The sequence below is a fragment of the Cannabis sativa genome, chromosome 2 (assembly GCF_029168945.1).
Source record: "Cannabis sativa cultivar Pink pepper isolate KNU-18-1 chromosome 2, ASM2916894v1, whole genome shotgun sequence".
NCBI classification, from domain to species: Eukaryota; Viridiplantae; Streptophyta; class Magnoliopsida; order Rosales; family Cannabaceae; genus Cannabis; species Cannabis sativa.
In genome coordinates, this window is record NC_083602.1 from 61,331,245 (window position 1) to 61,348,532 (window position 17,288).

The following is a 17,288-nucleotide window of genomic DNA, read 5'->3' on the forward strand; positions in this document are numbered from 1 at the left end:
CACAATTAAGCCCTTGTTTAGTCAAAATTCATAAATAAGACATAGTATAATTTTAGAATTATAAAGATTAATTAAAATCAATTAACTGAGTTTGCAAACAGTATTATCTCAACTAGTGAGGGGGCCATGGACCTATATAATCGAGTTTTTAATAAGTAGATCTAGAATTTACCAAGTAAATTCCCTAACTTATTAATTCTATCTTGTGCCATTATAGATCTGGAATTGAATACACTCTCATTTATATAAAACACTCTATATGTACCATGATATATATACGTTACGATTATCCATTGTTACAATCCTAATAGTCAAAAATCCTCCATAGATGATCTACACAGAATAGGGATAAATTTACCGTTTTACCCTTCAATGTATTATATCCTTAAAACACTTAGCTACTTTAAATGATATTTCAGTAAACTAACATAATTACTGAAATGAGATCTCAATCATTTATGTCTATTTAGCCAAGCTCGAAGGAAATTATGGTTTCACTTCTAAATATTTATAGAAGCTACAGATTCAATATCTATGATCAGCGCTCCCACTCAATTGAACTATCATGTTCCCAAGATGTAAATATCCGCCAGAACCGTTGGTTAGCATCCACGAACAACTTGAAGAATATAAATAATACAACTAAGCTGAACCTAAGTATATCAGAATTAAGATCCATAGACCTAAGATCAACCATTGATATTGACTTAGAAAGATATAACGGTAAGTTTATGATATCTTATCTAATTTCAATATCGGACCCTTCATATGTATACTCCATACATCCGATACTGGTAAACTTTGCTAATGCCCTGGAAAGGACATAACATTTATACAAGGTGTAAGCATACCTTATCGCCGATTATCATGTCAGTCTAAATCCAGTGAACTGACAAATCATGAGAATTAAACTTTTGAACATATAATCATGATTATATTTCACTGTGCTGACGACACTATAATCATGAATAAATATATATGTTCAGGACTTAATAGAATTTATACATTAAACATAATCATGAAATAAATCATGTGAACCATGCAACATAAAATGCGATTTCAGATCTTTTATTAATTCGTAAATCTGATTATATTAAAATGAGTTTTATTTAGGGCACAAAACTCAACATTATCTTCTTTTGAATAAACTTCTTGAGGTTTTCAAGGAAAAAAGAAAGGAAGGTGTGAGTAATTTTATTCTAAATTTTTAATTGACTACACACAAGTACATATTAAATAGTCTATACATTTAAAAGTCATAAATATCAAGAATTTTAAGAAAATATTATACAAGGTCCCTATGCTATCATTACCTACTATAGATTTATTCATGAATATATAGATAGATAAATTGGTTTAACTAGAGCACAAATTATCTTTCAAATAAGACAATATATCATAGTCCTTTTTCTTTATGATGAGACAATAGCATTTTTGACAAGATATAAAAATTGCATTCATATTATTCTCCATATCAAATATTAGCTAAAAGAACCCAGTTTAATTGGTCGTACATATTTAAGAATATAATGCCCCATTTATTGTTAGTCCTCCATCAACACTAATAGTCTGTCCAGTTATATACGAAGCTGCAGGCAAGCACAAAAATGCCACTAGTGACGACACTTCCTTTGCCTCTCCAGTTCTCCCTAGCGGTGTTCTGGACTTCACAGCTTCTAAAAACTCAGGTTTGGCAAACGCCTACAATAGAAATAAATTATAAGATTATTTATGCACACATTTAAACATATACTTTTGTATTTTGTCGTAAGAAACAAGAAAGTAGATACTATATATATAGTATATATATATATACATGTAAATTTATATGGTTTGACACACCTGCAACAAATAGTTAGAATTCCATTATTATTTAAACTAAACAATAAATAATTCGGGCACCTTAACAATGTAATAATGGAATTGAAGAAGTTAGTTTTTCTTATTTCATAGTACTAATGTAAGGCTGACACTAAAGAAATTTATTAAATATAATAAATAATAACGAAGATAAATAAATAAATTACTTTTTCAACGAGAGGGGTCCTGATAAACCAAGGTGTGACTGAGTTGATTCTTATGTTATCCTTTGCCCATTCACATGCCAAGTTTTTGGCCAACTGGTTAATAGCTCCTGAATATTAAATTATTGAAAGAGATAAATATATTGAAAAATTCTCCAGTACAATTACTAAGAAAGATTATGCAGTGGATTCAATTGATTTTTTTTATACAACAGTAGTCATTTACTTAATAAAGTGCTTTAATTTAAATAGTCACACTCACACATGCATAGGTCTATCACTTTTATGTTTTGTTTTTTAGAGTGCTACTATACTATCAATCTTCTATTACAACCTCTTCGAGAACATATTTTGAAATATTTTTTCAAAAAAAAATTACGACAGTACTGGTTATAGTTATAACATCATCTCTGTAAATTTTTAAAAAATTTTGAATAGCTTACAGCAACAAAAATAAGTTTGAAGTTATTTTAACACATGGTAAACTAGAATATCAAGAACAATATTTTCGGTACTGTAAACTATTCGAAATTTTTTAAAATTTTACAAGAATGATGTTGTAACTATAACTAATACCACTTGAAAAAAAATATTTCAACATGTAATTTCAGGTATAGAGGTTAACTAAAAGATTGTAATTAATACTTTTTTTTATTAATCATTTTAGATTTGCTTCTCAAAGTTAAAAAAAAAAAGCTATATTACCTTTAGCTGCACTGTATAAAGATCCAACATTTACAGCTACAAGTCCAACCACAGAAGACACAAACACAATGGTCCCATCTCCTGAAGCTTTCAGAAGAGGGTGAGCAAGTTGGGAAATGTTGTAAGCTGAATCAAAATTAGTACTCATTAGAAATGACATATCTTCAGTTGTGTACTCCACTGTTGGTTTCCTATAACATGTTCCTACATTATTTATCTACAAAGAGAAACAAAACAAAAATAAAAACAGGAACGAAATATAAAAAAAACACAACCAAAAGGATGCTTAAGGTGCTAACATTCATCTTTCATCTTCCTCACTTGAGTTGATTCTCTGTTATTTGAGTAATTTTGAATTCTAACTTCTATATTATGTTTATACTATATTTTCATGTATAGAATGGATAAGGTATATTCAACATTTTATTATAAACTTTGAGGAAATTTTTTTTTACAATAAACTTCAAATAAACTCTAATTATATCTTAATTTAGTTTAATTGCTATGTTTTTCAAATAGTAATTTTTATTTATTAAGCCATTAGGTATATTTATTTTAAGTAACAAGAGTAGATTTTAAAAAAGTATTTATTACCTATGATGAAATATGATGAAAAATATGTAAACTGTTAGATTATATCCTTAAATGTGTGTTCAGTTTGTTATGTGTAATCTTTTATTATTTTTATGTTATAAGTCCAACTGTCATAACTAACATCTCGACAATTATGACACTTGGTATTCCTTAGTGTTTAGTTAGCTATAAATATAGTCTCTATGTTTTGTCATAGAGAACCAAGTGTAAAATTCTCACTTCGTAAAAACACATTCCTAAATCAATAAAATAGTATTTTTTTCAGAGCTCAAATTTGTGTTGTTGTGTCTTTGATTCTGTGGGGTACTTTTGTGTGTGTTATTTGGAGATTCTTTATTGTGTGTATGTGCGTGTATGTATGGAGATGATTATAGGTATTTCTCAATAGGTGATATCAGAGCTTGGAGATCAAGAATCAGATTCAAAGGTTCAAGATTCTTGAAGATCGATCCAAGAAGAAATGGGAAATGCCAAGTTTGACATCAAAAAGTTTACTGGAAAAAATGACTTTGGATTGTGGCGTGTCAAGATGAGGGCTTTGCTTGTTCAATAGGGTCTACAAACTGCTCTTCTTGGAGAAAGAAATCTACCAGAGGGATTAACTCCAAAAGAGTAGACAGACATTCTTCAAAAGGCTCATAGTGCTCTCATATTAAGTCTTGGAGACAAAGTTCTTAGAGAAGTGTCAAAAGAAGATTCAGCAGATGGAGTATAGTTGAAACTAGAGAGTTTGTACATGACAAATTCACTGGCTAACAGGTTATTTTTGAAGCGAAAATTGTATTCTTTTAAGATGACATTAGGGAAGAACATTGAACATCTTCTTGATGATTTCCATAAGGTGACACTTGATCTGAAAAATATAAGGATCACAATCGAGGATGAAGATCAAGCAATCATAGTACTGAATTCTCTTCCGACAGAGAGTTATGAGTATTTTGTGGATACCATGATGTATGGTAAGAATTCACTGACATTAGAGGAAGTTCAGAATGCATTAATGTCAAAGGAATTGAAGAGAAAGATAAAATAGCAAGAAGAAAGTGTTGGGGATGGATTGTTGATCAGAGGTAAAACTCCAAAGAAGAAAATTAAGGGTCAAATTAATTCAAATAAAGGCAACCATAATTCCAGGTTCAAGAAGAGATGCTTTGTATGTAACAAAACTACTCATCTAAGAAGAGATTTTCCTGCCTGAAGAACTACAATTCCAAGAAAGATGATGATGCTAATGTAGTTTTAGATGGAGAAGACATTGATGGATACGATAGTGCTAGTGTTTTGACTGTTGGATTTTATGCCTTAAATAAAACTCCATTTCAATGTAATCTTTGTTATTTAAATATCAATAAAGAAACGAAGTATTTTCATCACTTATTGTGTTATTTGGTTCATGTTATCATTTATTTGTTTATTTGATTTATAAATTCATCCAAATCCTTATCACAATTATATTCTTGTTTATTGTGTCGACAACACATGGTTTAACTGATATGATAATCTACAACATAGTTTACTTGCACCTTGGATAAGTGCTATGTCCTTTCCAGTGCATTGGTTAAAATAAAGCTTGGGTTGGGTGCATGGAGTATGCATTGGAAGGGACCGATATTGAACCTTGAATCAGATATGTTAAACTTACCATAAAATCTATTCAATTCAATATCACCTAGTTGATCTTAGATCAAATGATCTTAATCCTGACATGGTTAGGTTCGATCTCAAGAGTATTATACATGTTCTTTGATTTGTTAGTTAAGCCTACTTTTTGGTCAAGGTGATACGTACATTTTGGGAACATGGTAATGCAATTGAGTGGATGTGCTAAACATAGATATGGAATCTATAGCTTCTATCAGCACATAGAAGTGAAATGATGATTTCCTTCGAGCTTTGCTAAATAGAGATAAATGGTTGAGTACTCATTTCAGTGATTATGTTTAGTTCACTGAAATATCATTTATAGGTGGCTAAGTGTTTTAAGGATAAAATACATTGAAGGGTGTAACGGTAATTAATCCCTATACAATATAAATCATCTATAGAGGATTATTGATTATTGGGATTATAACAATGGATAACTGATAGCGTATCTATATCGTGGAACATATAGAGTGTTCTATATAACTGAGAGTGCAATTCCAAGTTCTATGGTGGATGCAACAAGGAATTAATAAGTCAGAGAATTTATTTGGTAAATTCTGGGTCTGCTTGTTGGAAGCTCAGATATATAGGCCCATGATCCCCATACTAGTTGAGACAATACTACTTGTAAGACTCAGTTAATTGATTGTGATTAATCAATTATAATTCTAAAATTAGACTATGTCTAGTTTATGAATTTTCACTAACCAAGGACTTAATTGTGAAGAAAGAGTTTCTAGGATTTATTTGTTAATTAAGAGACTTTGATTAGTCTAATTAATAAATATACAATATTATTTAATAATTAATTTTTAGTTATTAAATAATTAGAATTGGCATTTAAGTGGTTAAATTGGAAAATTGGTATTTTTGAAAAAAATAAGAAAATGACAAAATTGCAAAGTGGGGCCCATTATCCATTCCTTGGCCGGCCACTTTGTATGGATTTTACCATTTAATTTTTTCATTATTTTAATGCCAAATAAATCTAACCTAACCCTAGGTGGTTTCCTATAAATAGGTAGTGATTGCTTAAGGGAAAAGATGATGCATCTCATTCTTTCAGATAAAATTTGAGCCTCCTTCCTAACCCAAGACGAAATCACATTCTCTCTCTCTCTCTCTCTCTCTCTCTCTCTCTCTCTCTCTCTCTCTCTCTCTCTCTCTCTCTCTCTCTCTTCCTCTCTTCTAAACCGAGCCTATAGTAAATGAGTGAGTGCCCACACACATCAAGTAGCACTCATTCATAGTGTGTAAGGCTGTGAAGAATCCAGTTTCAAGAGAAAGAGATTCAGACTCAGATCTTGGTGATACTCTGCTACAGAAAGGATACAAGGGTTAGAGATCTGAGTGGAAGGAGACATTATATTCCGCTGCAACCACTGTAAGGTTTCTTATACTTTATATGTGTTTATTTCATATCGTTTTAGAAGTTCATATTTAGGATGTTAAATAACATACTTGTTAGTAAATCTAAGATCCTGGTAAAATAATCGATCTTGTCCAGCTCTTGGAATTGGTACTGTCATGTTGAATCTAGATGGAGGAAAAGTTACTGAATAAGGCATATTCGACATGTACTAAATATCAAAAGAAATCTGATCTCAGTTGCTGTGATGGATCAAGATGGTTGCTTTGTTAAAGTTGAAAATGGTATGTTGAAGGTTATAAAGGGATATATGACAGTCATGACTAAAGTTAGTAGGAATGGTATTTATATACTGAATGGAACTTCAGCCAAGAACCATGTTAATGCCACCACCTCAGATAACAACAGATCAACAATGATTTGGCAAAGAAGGCTTGGCCACATTAGCCTTGGTGGTCTAAAATATCTGAGTAAGAAAAGAGTGTTTGAGAAGGAACAAATCACTGACATGGATCTATGTGAGCAATGTGTGCTTAGGAAATCAACAAAGATCAAATTTGGGATTGGAAAGCACACCTCAAGAACCAAATTAGACCACCTGCACAAAGATTTATGGGGACCTTCAAGGACTCTCTTAAGAGGTGGAGCAAGGTACTTTCTAACTGTTATAGATGATTATACCAAATATGTGTGGATTAATATTCTAAAAAATAAAAAATGATGCCTTTAAAAAGTTCAAGGAGCTAAGAGCCATGCTTGAAACTCAAACTGGAAAGAAAATTAAGAAATTGAGAACTGATAATGGCCTGGAGTTCTGTGCAAATTTGTTTAATGATTATTGCAGAAAGGTTCGTATTGGAAGGCACCTAACAGTTCCAAGGAACTTTTAGAAAATGGGTCTTGCTGAGAGAATGAATAGAACCATTCTTGGAAGTGTAAGATGCATGTTAATATACTCTGGTTTGCCTAAGAACTTTTGGGCAGAGGTTGCTGTCACAACATGCTATCTAATCAATGGATGTCCTTCATCTACAATAAATTTCAAAACTCTATCTAAAATGTGGTGTGGCCATGTTACAAGCTATGATCATTTGAAGATCTTTCGATGTGTGGCTTATTCTCACATTAGACAGGGAAAAATTTATTCTAGAGCAACAAAATGCATTTTCTTAGGATACCCTGAAGGAGTAAAAGGGTATAAGATGTGGAGCATAGAAGAAGGAAATCATCAAAAGAACTTCATCGATAGAGATGTTGTATTTGATGAAAACACCATGTACAAGGATCTTTCAAAAGAAAAGGGTTCACACATAGCTGGTAATAAGATCAGAGTGAAAGTTCAAATTGAGGTAAAGCAAATTGAGAAGGTTCAGATGGTAGATGACACTGTTGAACAAGAAATTGAAGAACAAGCTGGTAAATAATCTGAGCATGATGATGAGTGTCAAGGTTATCAGTTAACCAGAGATATGGAAAGGATAGATATCAGACCACCAAACAGGTTTGGATATGCTGATTTAATCTTCTATGCTCTAAATATATCAGAATTTGATGGTGAGGAACCTTGCTCCTATGAAGAAGCTATGGTGTCCATTTACAAGCTAGAATGGAACTCAGCAATGCAACAAGAAGCAGTATTTTTTTTGAGGAAGAAAAGCACATGGATAATAGTGAAAAAACCAGTAGGGTGTAAGGTGATAAGCTATAAATGGGTGTATAAGTACAAAGAAGGTATTCCTGGGATTGAGGAAGTAAGATTCAAGGCTACATTAGTAGCTAGAGGCTTCACACAGAGAGAGGGAATTGATTATAATGAAGCTTTCTCTCCTATTGTGAAACACACCTCCATCAGATTACTTGTAAGCATTGTTACTACTGAGGATCTTGGATTGGAACAACTAGATGTTAAAACAGCTTTTCTCCATGGAAGAGGAAATTTACATGAGGCAACCAAAAGGCTTTGAAGAAAATGGAAAGGAAGACTATGTTTGCCTATTGAAAAGATTCCTATATGGCCTAAAACAGTCCTTTAGGAAATAGTACAAAAGATTTAATGAATATGTACTGAAAATTAATTTAAGGAGAAGTGCCTAGTTGTGTTTACGTTAGGTACTCAAGTTGCATCATCTATCTTCTCCTATATGTAGATGATATGCTAATTGCTGAAAAACATATGGGCGAAATAGACAAAGTCAAGATGCTTCTGAGTAAGGAATTTGAAATGAAAGACCTTGGCCCAACTAAAAGAATTTTAGGGATTGAGATTACAAGGAACAAAAAATGGAGAAGCTTAATGTTCTCTGAAAGTGGTTACATCTCGAAAATTCTATCAAAATTTGGTTTCACTAATGTGAAACTTGTTAGCACACCCTTTACTCAACTCTTCAAGCTATCTACTTCACAAGTTCCATCTAATGAAGAAGATATTAGCTACATGGAAAAGGTACCCTATACTAGCATTGTAGGCAGTATAATGTACCTTATGATCTGTACAAGACCATATCTAAGTCATGTAGTGAGTGTGAGCAAATTTATGGGACAACCTGGTGTAGAGCATTGGAAAGCAACCAAATGGATACTCAGGTATCTAAAGAAGACACCTGAGGTTGGTCTCATATATGGAACATGTCATACTACCTCAAATGTAGTAGGAGATGTGGATTCAGACTATGCTGGTGACCTTGCCACAAGAAGATCCTAATCTGGCTATGTGTTTCTGCTAAACCAGTGTACAATAAATTGGAAATTGAATCTCCAAGTTGTTGTGGCTTTTTCTACTACAGAAGCCGAATACATAGCTTGTACAAAAGTTGTCAAAGAAGCCTTGTGGCTCAAAGAGATAACAAGGGAACTAGGGATTGATCAGCAGACTGTTTGCATTCATTGTGATAGTCAAAATGCTTTACATCTCAATAAGAATCAAATCTTTCATGAGAGAACAAAGTACATTGATGTTATGTTACACTTCATCCAAAATAATCTATCCAGTGGCAAGGTTCAAATAATTAATGATAGAACTAAGTCATTGCCTGCAACAAAATTTGAACATTGTCTTAGCATCTTAAAAGTCTCAGATTCTTAGTCTTAACCTGGTACACATTATCAGTTCAAAGTGGAGAATTGTTAGATTATATGTCCTATAAAATGTGTATTCAGCTTGTTATGTGTAATCTTTTATTTTTATATTGTAAGTCCAACTGTCATAACTGACATCTCGACATTAATGACAATTTGTACTTCTTAGTGTTTAGTTAGCTATAAATACTATTAGAAGTTTTGTCATAGAGAACCAAGTGTAAAATTCTCAGCTTGTAAAAACACATTCCTAAATCAATAAAAAGTATTTTTTTAGAGCTCAAGTTTGTGTTGTTGTATCTTTGGTTCTATGGGGTACTTTCGTGTGTGTTCTTTGGAGATTATTTGCTGTGTGTATGTGCGTGTATGTATTCAGATGATTGTAGGTGTTTCTCAACATAAATAATGCTTCCTGATGGTAGGGATGGGATATATGATCAAATTATAAGAGAGATGAATAAATGTAAAAAATGAAGAGGGTGCATTTATTTTTTTTAAAAAAATAATATTAAGGAGATAATAGAAAAAAACGAATAAATATATTGAAAAGTTCATATGTACATAAAATGAGAAGTTGGAGATAAGGGTGTTTATAAAATGTTCAATTTAATTTATGTTCTAATTGGATTGAAATATTTAACATGTACACTAATCAAGGATATTAGATGTCGATTCATACTTAATCCATACTTATTTATATACTAGGTTTGATGTGACGTGCAATACACATATAATTAATTTTCTTTTTAATTATGTTTAGTTAAGTGATGTTAAGTGCAATACATGTACGTTAAATTTTTCTAATTAGGTAGTGTATTTTTCTTTTTTAATTTTTAAAATAGGGTTTGAGATTTTGATGTTTTAAGAATTTTTTTTTAGCTATATTGCGGCTACATTGGTGTGCTCTTTAGATGTGATTATATATATACGTATTTTATATATACGTATATATACAATAAAAGAATGAATTTCATTGTTATAGGTATTTTATATTGATCTCTCTATGCATAAGGATTATATTAGAAAATATTTTGACAAAATTTGAATTTGATTAGAGAATTAATTACTTTCAAAATATATCTTATAAATTATGTCTAAATATACATTTTAAAAAAATAATGATAGTGATAGATACAATATTCTTAATTTCTAGTTAGGAGAGTATGGTTATAATAATTAAAGTGTACAAATTATTGTGGTAAAATTAATGTTTAAATATATATATTTTATATATAGATGTGATTATATAAAATATTTACATAATTTAATTAAAGTGTACAAATTATTGTGGTGAAATTAATGTGATTATACATAGATATAATTTTTATTTTTAAATATATAATTAAATTAAATTTTTTATATAAAATATTTACATAATTTTTTTTATTAAATAAATATATTAATATTATAAAATTAATAAAAAATATTTTGTTAAGTAAATGTGATATTCTATTAAAGTTAACATAGAAACTAAAAAAACCCGTTAAACTAAAAATTTTGTTAAATAGTCACATATATAGAATAAATATTTAGAAAATTATAAATATATAATTAATATTGAGGTCAAAATTAATAGTAATACATGACACATATTTTCTGATAAGAACATAATTAAAATTTATATTTATAGGGTACTCTGAGAACATTACTTTTGTTGTCACAAGTGAGTGCAATTTTATAGCCATTCATTCTCAATCTTATGGTATTAATTTATTTAGTTACAATGAGATATCTTTATTTTTTTTTGAATATATAGGATTAATAATTTTATTTATTTTATTTGTATGAAAAAAGAAATCATAATCGACTCAACCCCACGTAGAAAATAGTAGTATATTTATTTTATAAAACTAATAATTAAAACAATATATGAGAAGGAACCAACTTGTCTTCTCCAACTTCACGATCTTCTACTCCTTGACAACAAACCTGTTAAATGATGGACTTTTTCTATTGGCGTTGTTGGACGATCAAGATACCAGAATTGTTTTGTTAAAAAGTATTTTAGATCTGAACAAATTTTTCTTGTTTTTATTTTGTTTGATTAATTATGTTAAATGTTAGATCTAATTAGTTTCTTGTATATGTTCAATGTGTATACATTGAATTAAATTTGAATGAAGATTTGTGACTGTAGAATCAATGTGATTGGGGTACAAGTTCTATGAAATGCTGGGTCTAAAAAATATAAAAATTTCTTGATTTATGATTCTATGTTCCTCTCACTATGTTCTGATTCTCAATTTCTTGATTTATGATATTTTGTTTATTTTTCTTGATAATTTATGTATATATATTTATTAAAAAATTTAAAACTAATTAAAATTTTCTTTTGATTTACTGTTTTGACTGTTTTGGTAACATAAAATATATATTAATAAATATTAAATAATCAATCCAATTCATATTATTATTGGATTGCACGTTAAATTGAATTGAATTTGAGGTATTTGGTGAAAAAAATTATTTTAAAAATATGAAATTGGCAAATAAGATGCACCATAAACAAAATAAATACAAAATAATTAGTTAGATATATGTGACTTACAAGGATGTTGAGCTTTCCATGAAACAAAGAGGAGACCTTAAGAATTAGGTGTTGACGCTGTGATGGGGTCATGACATCACAGACTGAACCAGTGACTTGAAATCCCTTAGTCTCCCACTGACTCAAGCATTCACTCAGCTCAGTTTGGTTTCTGGAACATGTATGTACTTTTGCCCCTAATCCACACAATTCTTCAACTATAGCATGCCTAACAATTAAACCCACAATTCATTTAATAATAATTTGAAGCTGAAATATAACAAAAATGGAAAAAAGATGTTAATTATACCCAATTCCTTTGGTGCCACCGGTCACTAGAGCAGTCATACCATCAAGAGACCATCTACTACTGTATTTTTGTTTGTTATCAATCTCTGAACTCCCCTCCATTAATTTTTTCTCCCTTCAGTTCTCTTTGCACCTCAATAACTCTGCTCTCTCTTAATGTATACAGCCAAGCCAAGTAATGCCGTGTGGGACCAGTGACGGACCCATTTGTATTAACGTGGGGCTATAGTTTCCACTAATAAAAAATATTACTTTTTTAAAATTAAATGTAATTTTTTTATTTAATAATTATAGACTAAAATAGTAAAAAAAATTCTCATAAAATTAAATAAATTTAATAGAATTAATTATAATATAAATATAAATAATTTTAAATGATAAATAATCTCCCACAAAATAAAATTTTTGAAGCTATAATTTGCTTGTTCTTGTCTTAAGTAGCAAGGTGCAGTTACACATGCATATATATGTCATAAAATTCAAATAATGATAATAAAAAAGTTTTATTTTTTTCGTTCATTCTTATTGAAATGGAAAAGTACTATTTGTTTAGTCTACCAAAATTGACTATTTCATTTTGCTTTGGAAACAAGAAAATCTGGCACACCGAATTGGAACTAGGATATTTATCAAAATAAGAATTGGAACTAGGATATGGGAATGGAATAAAGAGAAAATATCTAGGATATTGGGAATGGAATAAAGAGAAAATATACTATTTTGATAAGTATTTTTCAAAAATTATTAATTAAATTTTTTATTTTGTTAAATAATAAAATAAACCTTGTATTTTTTAAAATTATATAAATAGGACTTTAAACTATTTTTCAATCAAATAAAAATTAATAATAATCTGATCTAGAGATGTTATGACAAGACTAGTTATATTTTCTGTATCTGTTTGTGTTAAAAATTGTCTTAAAGTTTGTTATATTAAAAAATAAAATTATTTAAAATTAAACTCAAAATCTTATTTTTACCAAAAAAATATAGGGTCCATTTTTTCATTTAATAACAGATAGTCCAATTAATAACTTTTGTAAAATACAAGGTCTAAAATAGTATTTATCCTAGAATAAATCATCTCTCTTAGAAAAAACAAATTGAAGTAAGTTTTGGTACTATCTTGGCATATATATAAGAGAGCATTTTAGTGAATTAAGACTACATGTAAAATTTGGCAAATTAAGACTACAAGGGCTCGTTTGGAACATCGTATTAAATCGTATTTTATTGTATTATATTATATTGAATTGTATTTTATGCAATATTTTTATATAATACTAAATATTATATATTTGTGTCCATAAAAGTTAATACCACATATAGTTTTACATAAAAATATTACATAAAATACAATTCAATACAATATAATACAATACAATACAACTTAGTACGGCGTTCCAAATGAGCCCTAAGAGAGCATTTTAGTGAATTAAGACTACTTATAAAATTTGGCAATTTAAGACTAATGTGGTAAAGTCAATTTTTACTTACCGGCAGTATGGTTGTTTAAAACTACTTTTATTTTTACTAATTTATTTTGTAATAACTATGGTCTAAACTGTGGGATTTTACCACTTTGACCTACACCAACAAAACACAATATTATCAGCATCAAGGTCAATTTTGACCTTTCCTTTGTCTAAGTATGTTTTAGACAAAAACAGTAGCGTTTAAACCCCACGACACCAAACCTTGTGTCGTTTAACCCTCGGTTCAAAGACTTTCCAAGAAAAGTCTAGAAACCCTAAGACCAATCAAATACAACACACACTCAACACTCAGACACGAAAAATAAAAACCCTAGCAGAACAAGTTCTTTTCAAGAACTTGCTCGATCCTAAGCACGAACCCAGAATCCTACCCACACACACATAGATTTAGATTTTGCAAATGAAAAACAAGAGTAAGGGAGAGAAAACACCAAAAAATATTTTAGAGTTCATCCAAAATTAGGGCTACGCTCATCTCAGAGATCTAGCTTGATATCCACTATCAACAATGTCGATTTACAATGTTTTGGAGCTTGCCGTCACAAAAAAACGATCAGGTAAGGCTCGATTCTCTTTTGTACACTTTTAAGTTTTATTTTTCTCTATTTTGTTCTCAATCTAGCTCTGCTTTCTGTTGTTGTGCATGTACATCCTTCCTTCTGCCTCCTCACCACGAGAATTCATTTCTCTTCTCTGGATCTTGGAGTGAAGTCTCAAACTAGGGTTTACTCCACTAACTCTTCTCTCTTTTCTGATTTGTATGTGCTTGTTGTATTTACTTTAATTTCATGTTTATATACTTGTATAGAGTCGGTTGATCACAGATCTAGGAGTTAGTTACAATAACAGTTGTAACTAACTCCTATTTCTTGATCTAGTAGAGGCAAAGCCACCTAGGGTTGAGTCCTTTGTTTTGCAAATATGCTGATGTGGATATTTATATTGTAAAGGGACTTGGTTATAAGTGGAATTCACTCAACAATTTCCACCTGAATTCCTCTTATAACCAGTTCTGATGTATGTTAATTTTATCTCTGAGAGTCCTAGCTTGATAGGTCCTACTCTTAGTCTCCTGGGTCGATTCTTAATAAGTTCATACAATGTGTGAACTTATTAAGAGTCACAATTTTAGTACCCATGTCTATTGGGTTGTCCTCTGTAGGCACCTTCTCAATGTCTATTTCACCTTGAGTCACTTTATCTCGTATAAAGTGATACTTGATTTCTATATGCTTTGTTCTATCATGGAACATAGGGTTTTTGCATAGAAATATGCAGCTTTGGCTATCTGAACACACTGTAGGCACACCTTTAAGTAGTTTAAGTTCATTCAATAGTCCTTTTAGCCATATAGCCTCCTTTATAGCTTCTGTTGTGGCAACATACTCAGCCTCTATTGTTGATAGAGCCACAACAGGTTGAAGTTGGACTTTCCAGCTAACACAATTCCCTCCAATAAAAAAAAAATAGGCAGATGTAGATCTCCTATTATCTCTATCCCCAACATAGTCTGAATCACTGTAACCTTCAATTATAGTGCTAGCATTTTGTTTCTTGTAGACTAATCCAACCTTAGTTCTCCCAAGTAGATATCTAATTAAACACCCATTTCATGGCCAACCAGTGAACTTTTTCTGGATTTGCCATGTATTTGCTAAGTACACTCATAGCATAGCCTAAATCTGTCTTGTACTTATCATAAGATACACGACTGACCCTACAACATTAGAATAGGGCAAATCCTTCATAGCTTCAATCTCCTTTTCTGTTTTAGGACTTTGCTCTTTAGATAGAGTGTACTGACTAGTAATTGGTTGCTTAACAACCTTAGCATCCCTCATAGAAAACTTGTCTATGATTTTCTCAATGTAGTCTTCTTGTCTAAGAATCCGTTTTCCCTTGTCTCTGTTCCTTAAGATAGAAATTCCAAGGATCTTGGTAGCATTACCAAGATCTTTCATTTCAAATTCTGTCTTGAGCAGATTTTTAACCATATCAACCCTAGATCTTTCTTGGCTTATAATAAGCATGTCGTCTACATATAGAAGTAGATAGATGACATCTTTTATAGAGCTTCCCTTGTAGTACAAATAGGTGTCATGATAGCTTCTGTTAAACTCATGCTTCATCATGAAAGCATCAAACTTTCTATTCCATTGTCTGGGAGCTTGTTTGAGTCCATATAAGGACTTAATCAGTTTGCAGACCATATCTTTCTTCCCTTTAACTTCAAACCCTTTAGGATGTTCCATATAGATCTCTTCTTCTAGGTCTCCATGTAAGAAAGCTGTAGTGACATCCATTTGATCAATTTCCATGTCAAATTGATTTGCTATAGATAACATTATCCTTATAGTCTTGTACTGGGCTACTGGTGAGAATATCTCATTATAGTCAACCCCTTCTTTCTGTGTGAATTCTTTGGCTACCAACCTAGCCTTAAACCTTATAGGTTCTTCCTTGAATTTGCCCTCTTTATGCTTGTAAACCCACTTGCATGCTATTACTCTTTTCCCTTTAGGCCTTAGAACCATTATCCAGGTTCTATTCTTCTTTAGTGAAACCATCTCCTCATCCATAGCTTTAAACTATTTCTTAGCATTAGGCCCTGTCATTGCTTCTTCATATGTTTGAGGCTCTGAACTTAGTGATTCCATAGCTGACATAAAAGCATAGGCTATGTCTTCATTCCAAATATTGAAACTGTACTTAGGATTAGGCTTTGGTGTCCTCTTCTTTCTGTCTCTAGTTAGTTGGTAATCATCTAGAGCTTCAGTGGGTTGAACAACTTCATTTTCATCTCCCTGTTGCTCCTCATTCTGTGGTTCCTCCCTGTTAGAGTTCTCAGTGTGTTCCACCTAATCCTGATCAGGTTCATTTCCAGCTGGTTCCACCTGATTTATATCAGGTTCTTCTTGATCCTCCAATCTCCATAGAATAGGGTCAAACTGTATTGTACCTGCAGGGTTAGTTTTAAGTAAACAAGGAAATTCATTTTCTTTAAATATAACATCCCTACTAATAATAGCTTTGAACCCCCCTTTTTCTCTTAACCAGATTCTATAACCCTTAACTCCTTCAGGATACCCTAGAAAAACCCCTTTTATAGCTCTAGGTTCAAGCTTGCCAATACTTTGGTGCACATATACACTACAACCAAACACCCTTAAGTTTGAGAGATCATGTGGTTTACCAGACCACCTTTCCTCGGGTGTTTTGAATTCAATAACACTTGAGGGACATCTGTTTATAAGATAAGCAGATGTCATAACAGCCTCTCCCCAAAAACCATGTGACAAACCAGATTGTATTAACATACATCTGGCTTTGTTCAGAATGGTTCTATTCATTCTTTCTGCAACACCATTTTGTTGTGGTGTTAATCTGACTGTTCTGTGCCTTTGAATCCCTGTTTCTCTGCAAAACATATCAAACTCATTGTTGCGAAATTCCAGACCATTGTCTGTCCTTAGGTTTTTAATCCTTCTGTTAGTAAGATTTTTAACAAGTGTTTTCCAATGTTTAAACCTTTGAAAAGCATCATT

General features: G+C 31.2%; 1 protein-coding gene across 2 annotated transcripts; it reads right to left on the bottom strand.

The window, feature by feature from the left end:
* Positions 1-1,345: 1,345 nt before the first annotated feature.
* Positions 1,346-12,458, bottom strand: LOC115719631 (tropinone reductase homolog At5g06060). 2 transcript variants are annotated; one of them, XM_061110720.1, is made up of 5 exons: positions 12,249-12,456; positions 11,960-12,167; positions 2,730-2,946; positions 2,028-2,134; positions 1,346-1,701 (listed from the first exon to the last, which is right to left on the bottom strand). In XM_061110720.1, exons 1-5 carry the CDS (start codon positions 12,347-12,349, stop codon positions 1,519-1,521), a joined length of 816 nt encoding a protein of 271 aa, XP_060966703.1. In that variant the 5' UTR covers positions 12,350-12,456; the 3' UTR covers positions 1,346-1,518. The 2 variants fall into 2 exon arrangements, with proteins under 2 accessions (XP_060966703.1, XP_060966704.1); XM_061110721.1 differs by lacking the exon at positions 2,028-2,134 and having other exon boundaries at positions 12,249-12,458.
* Between the last annotated feature and the right edge of the window lie 4,830 nt (positions 12,459-17,288).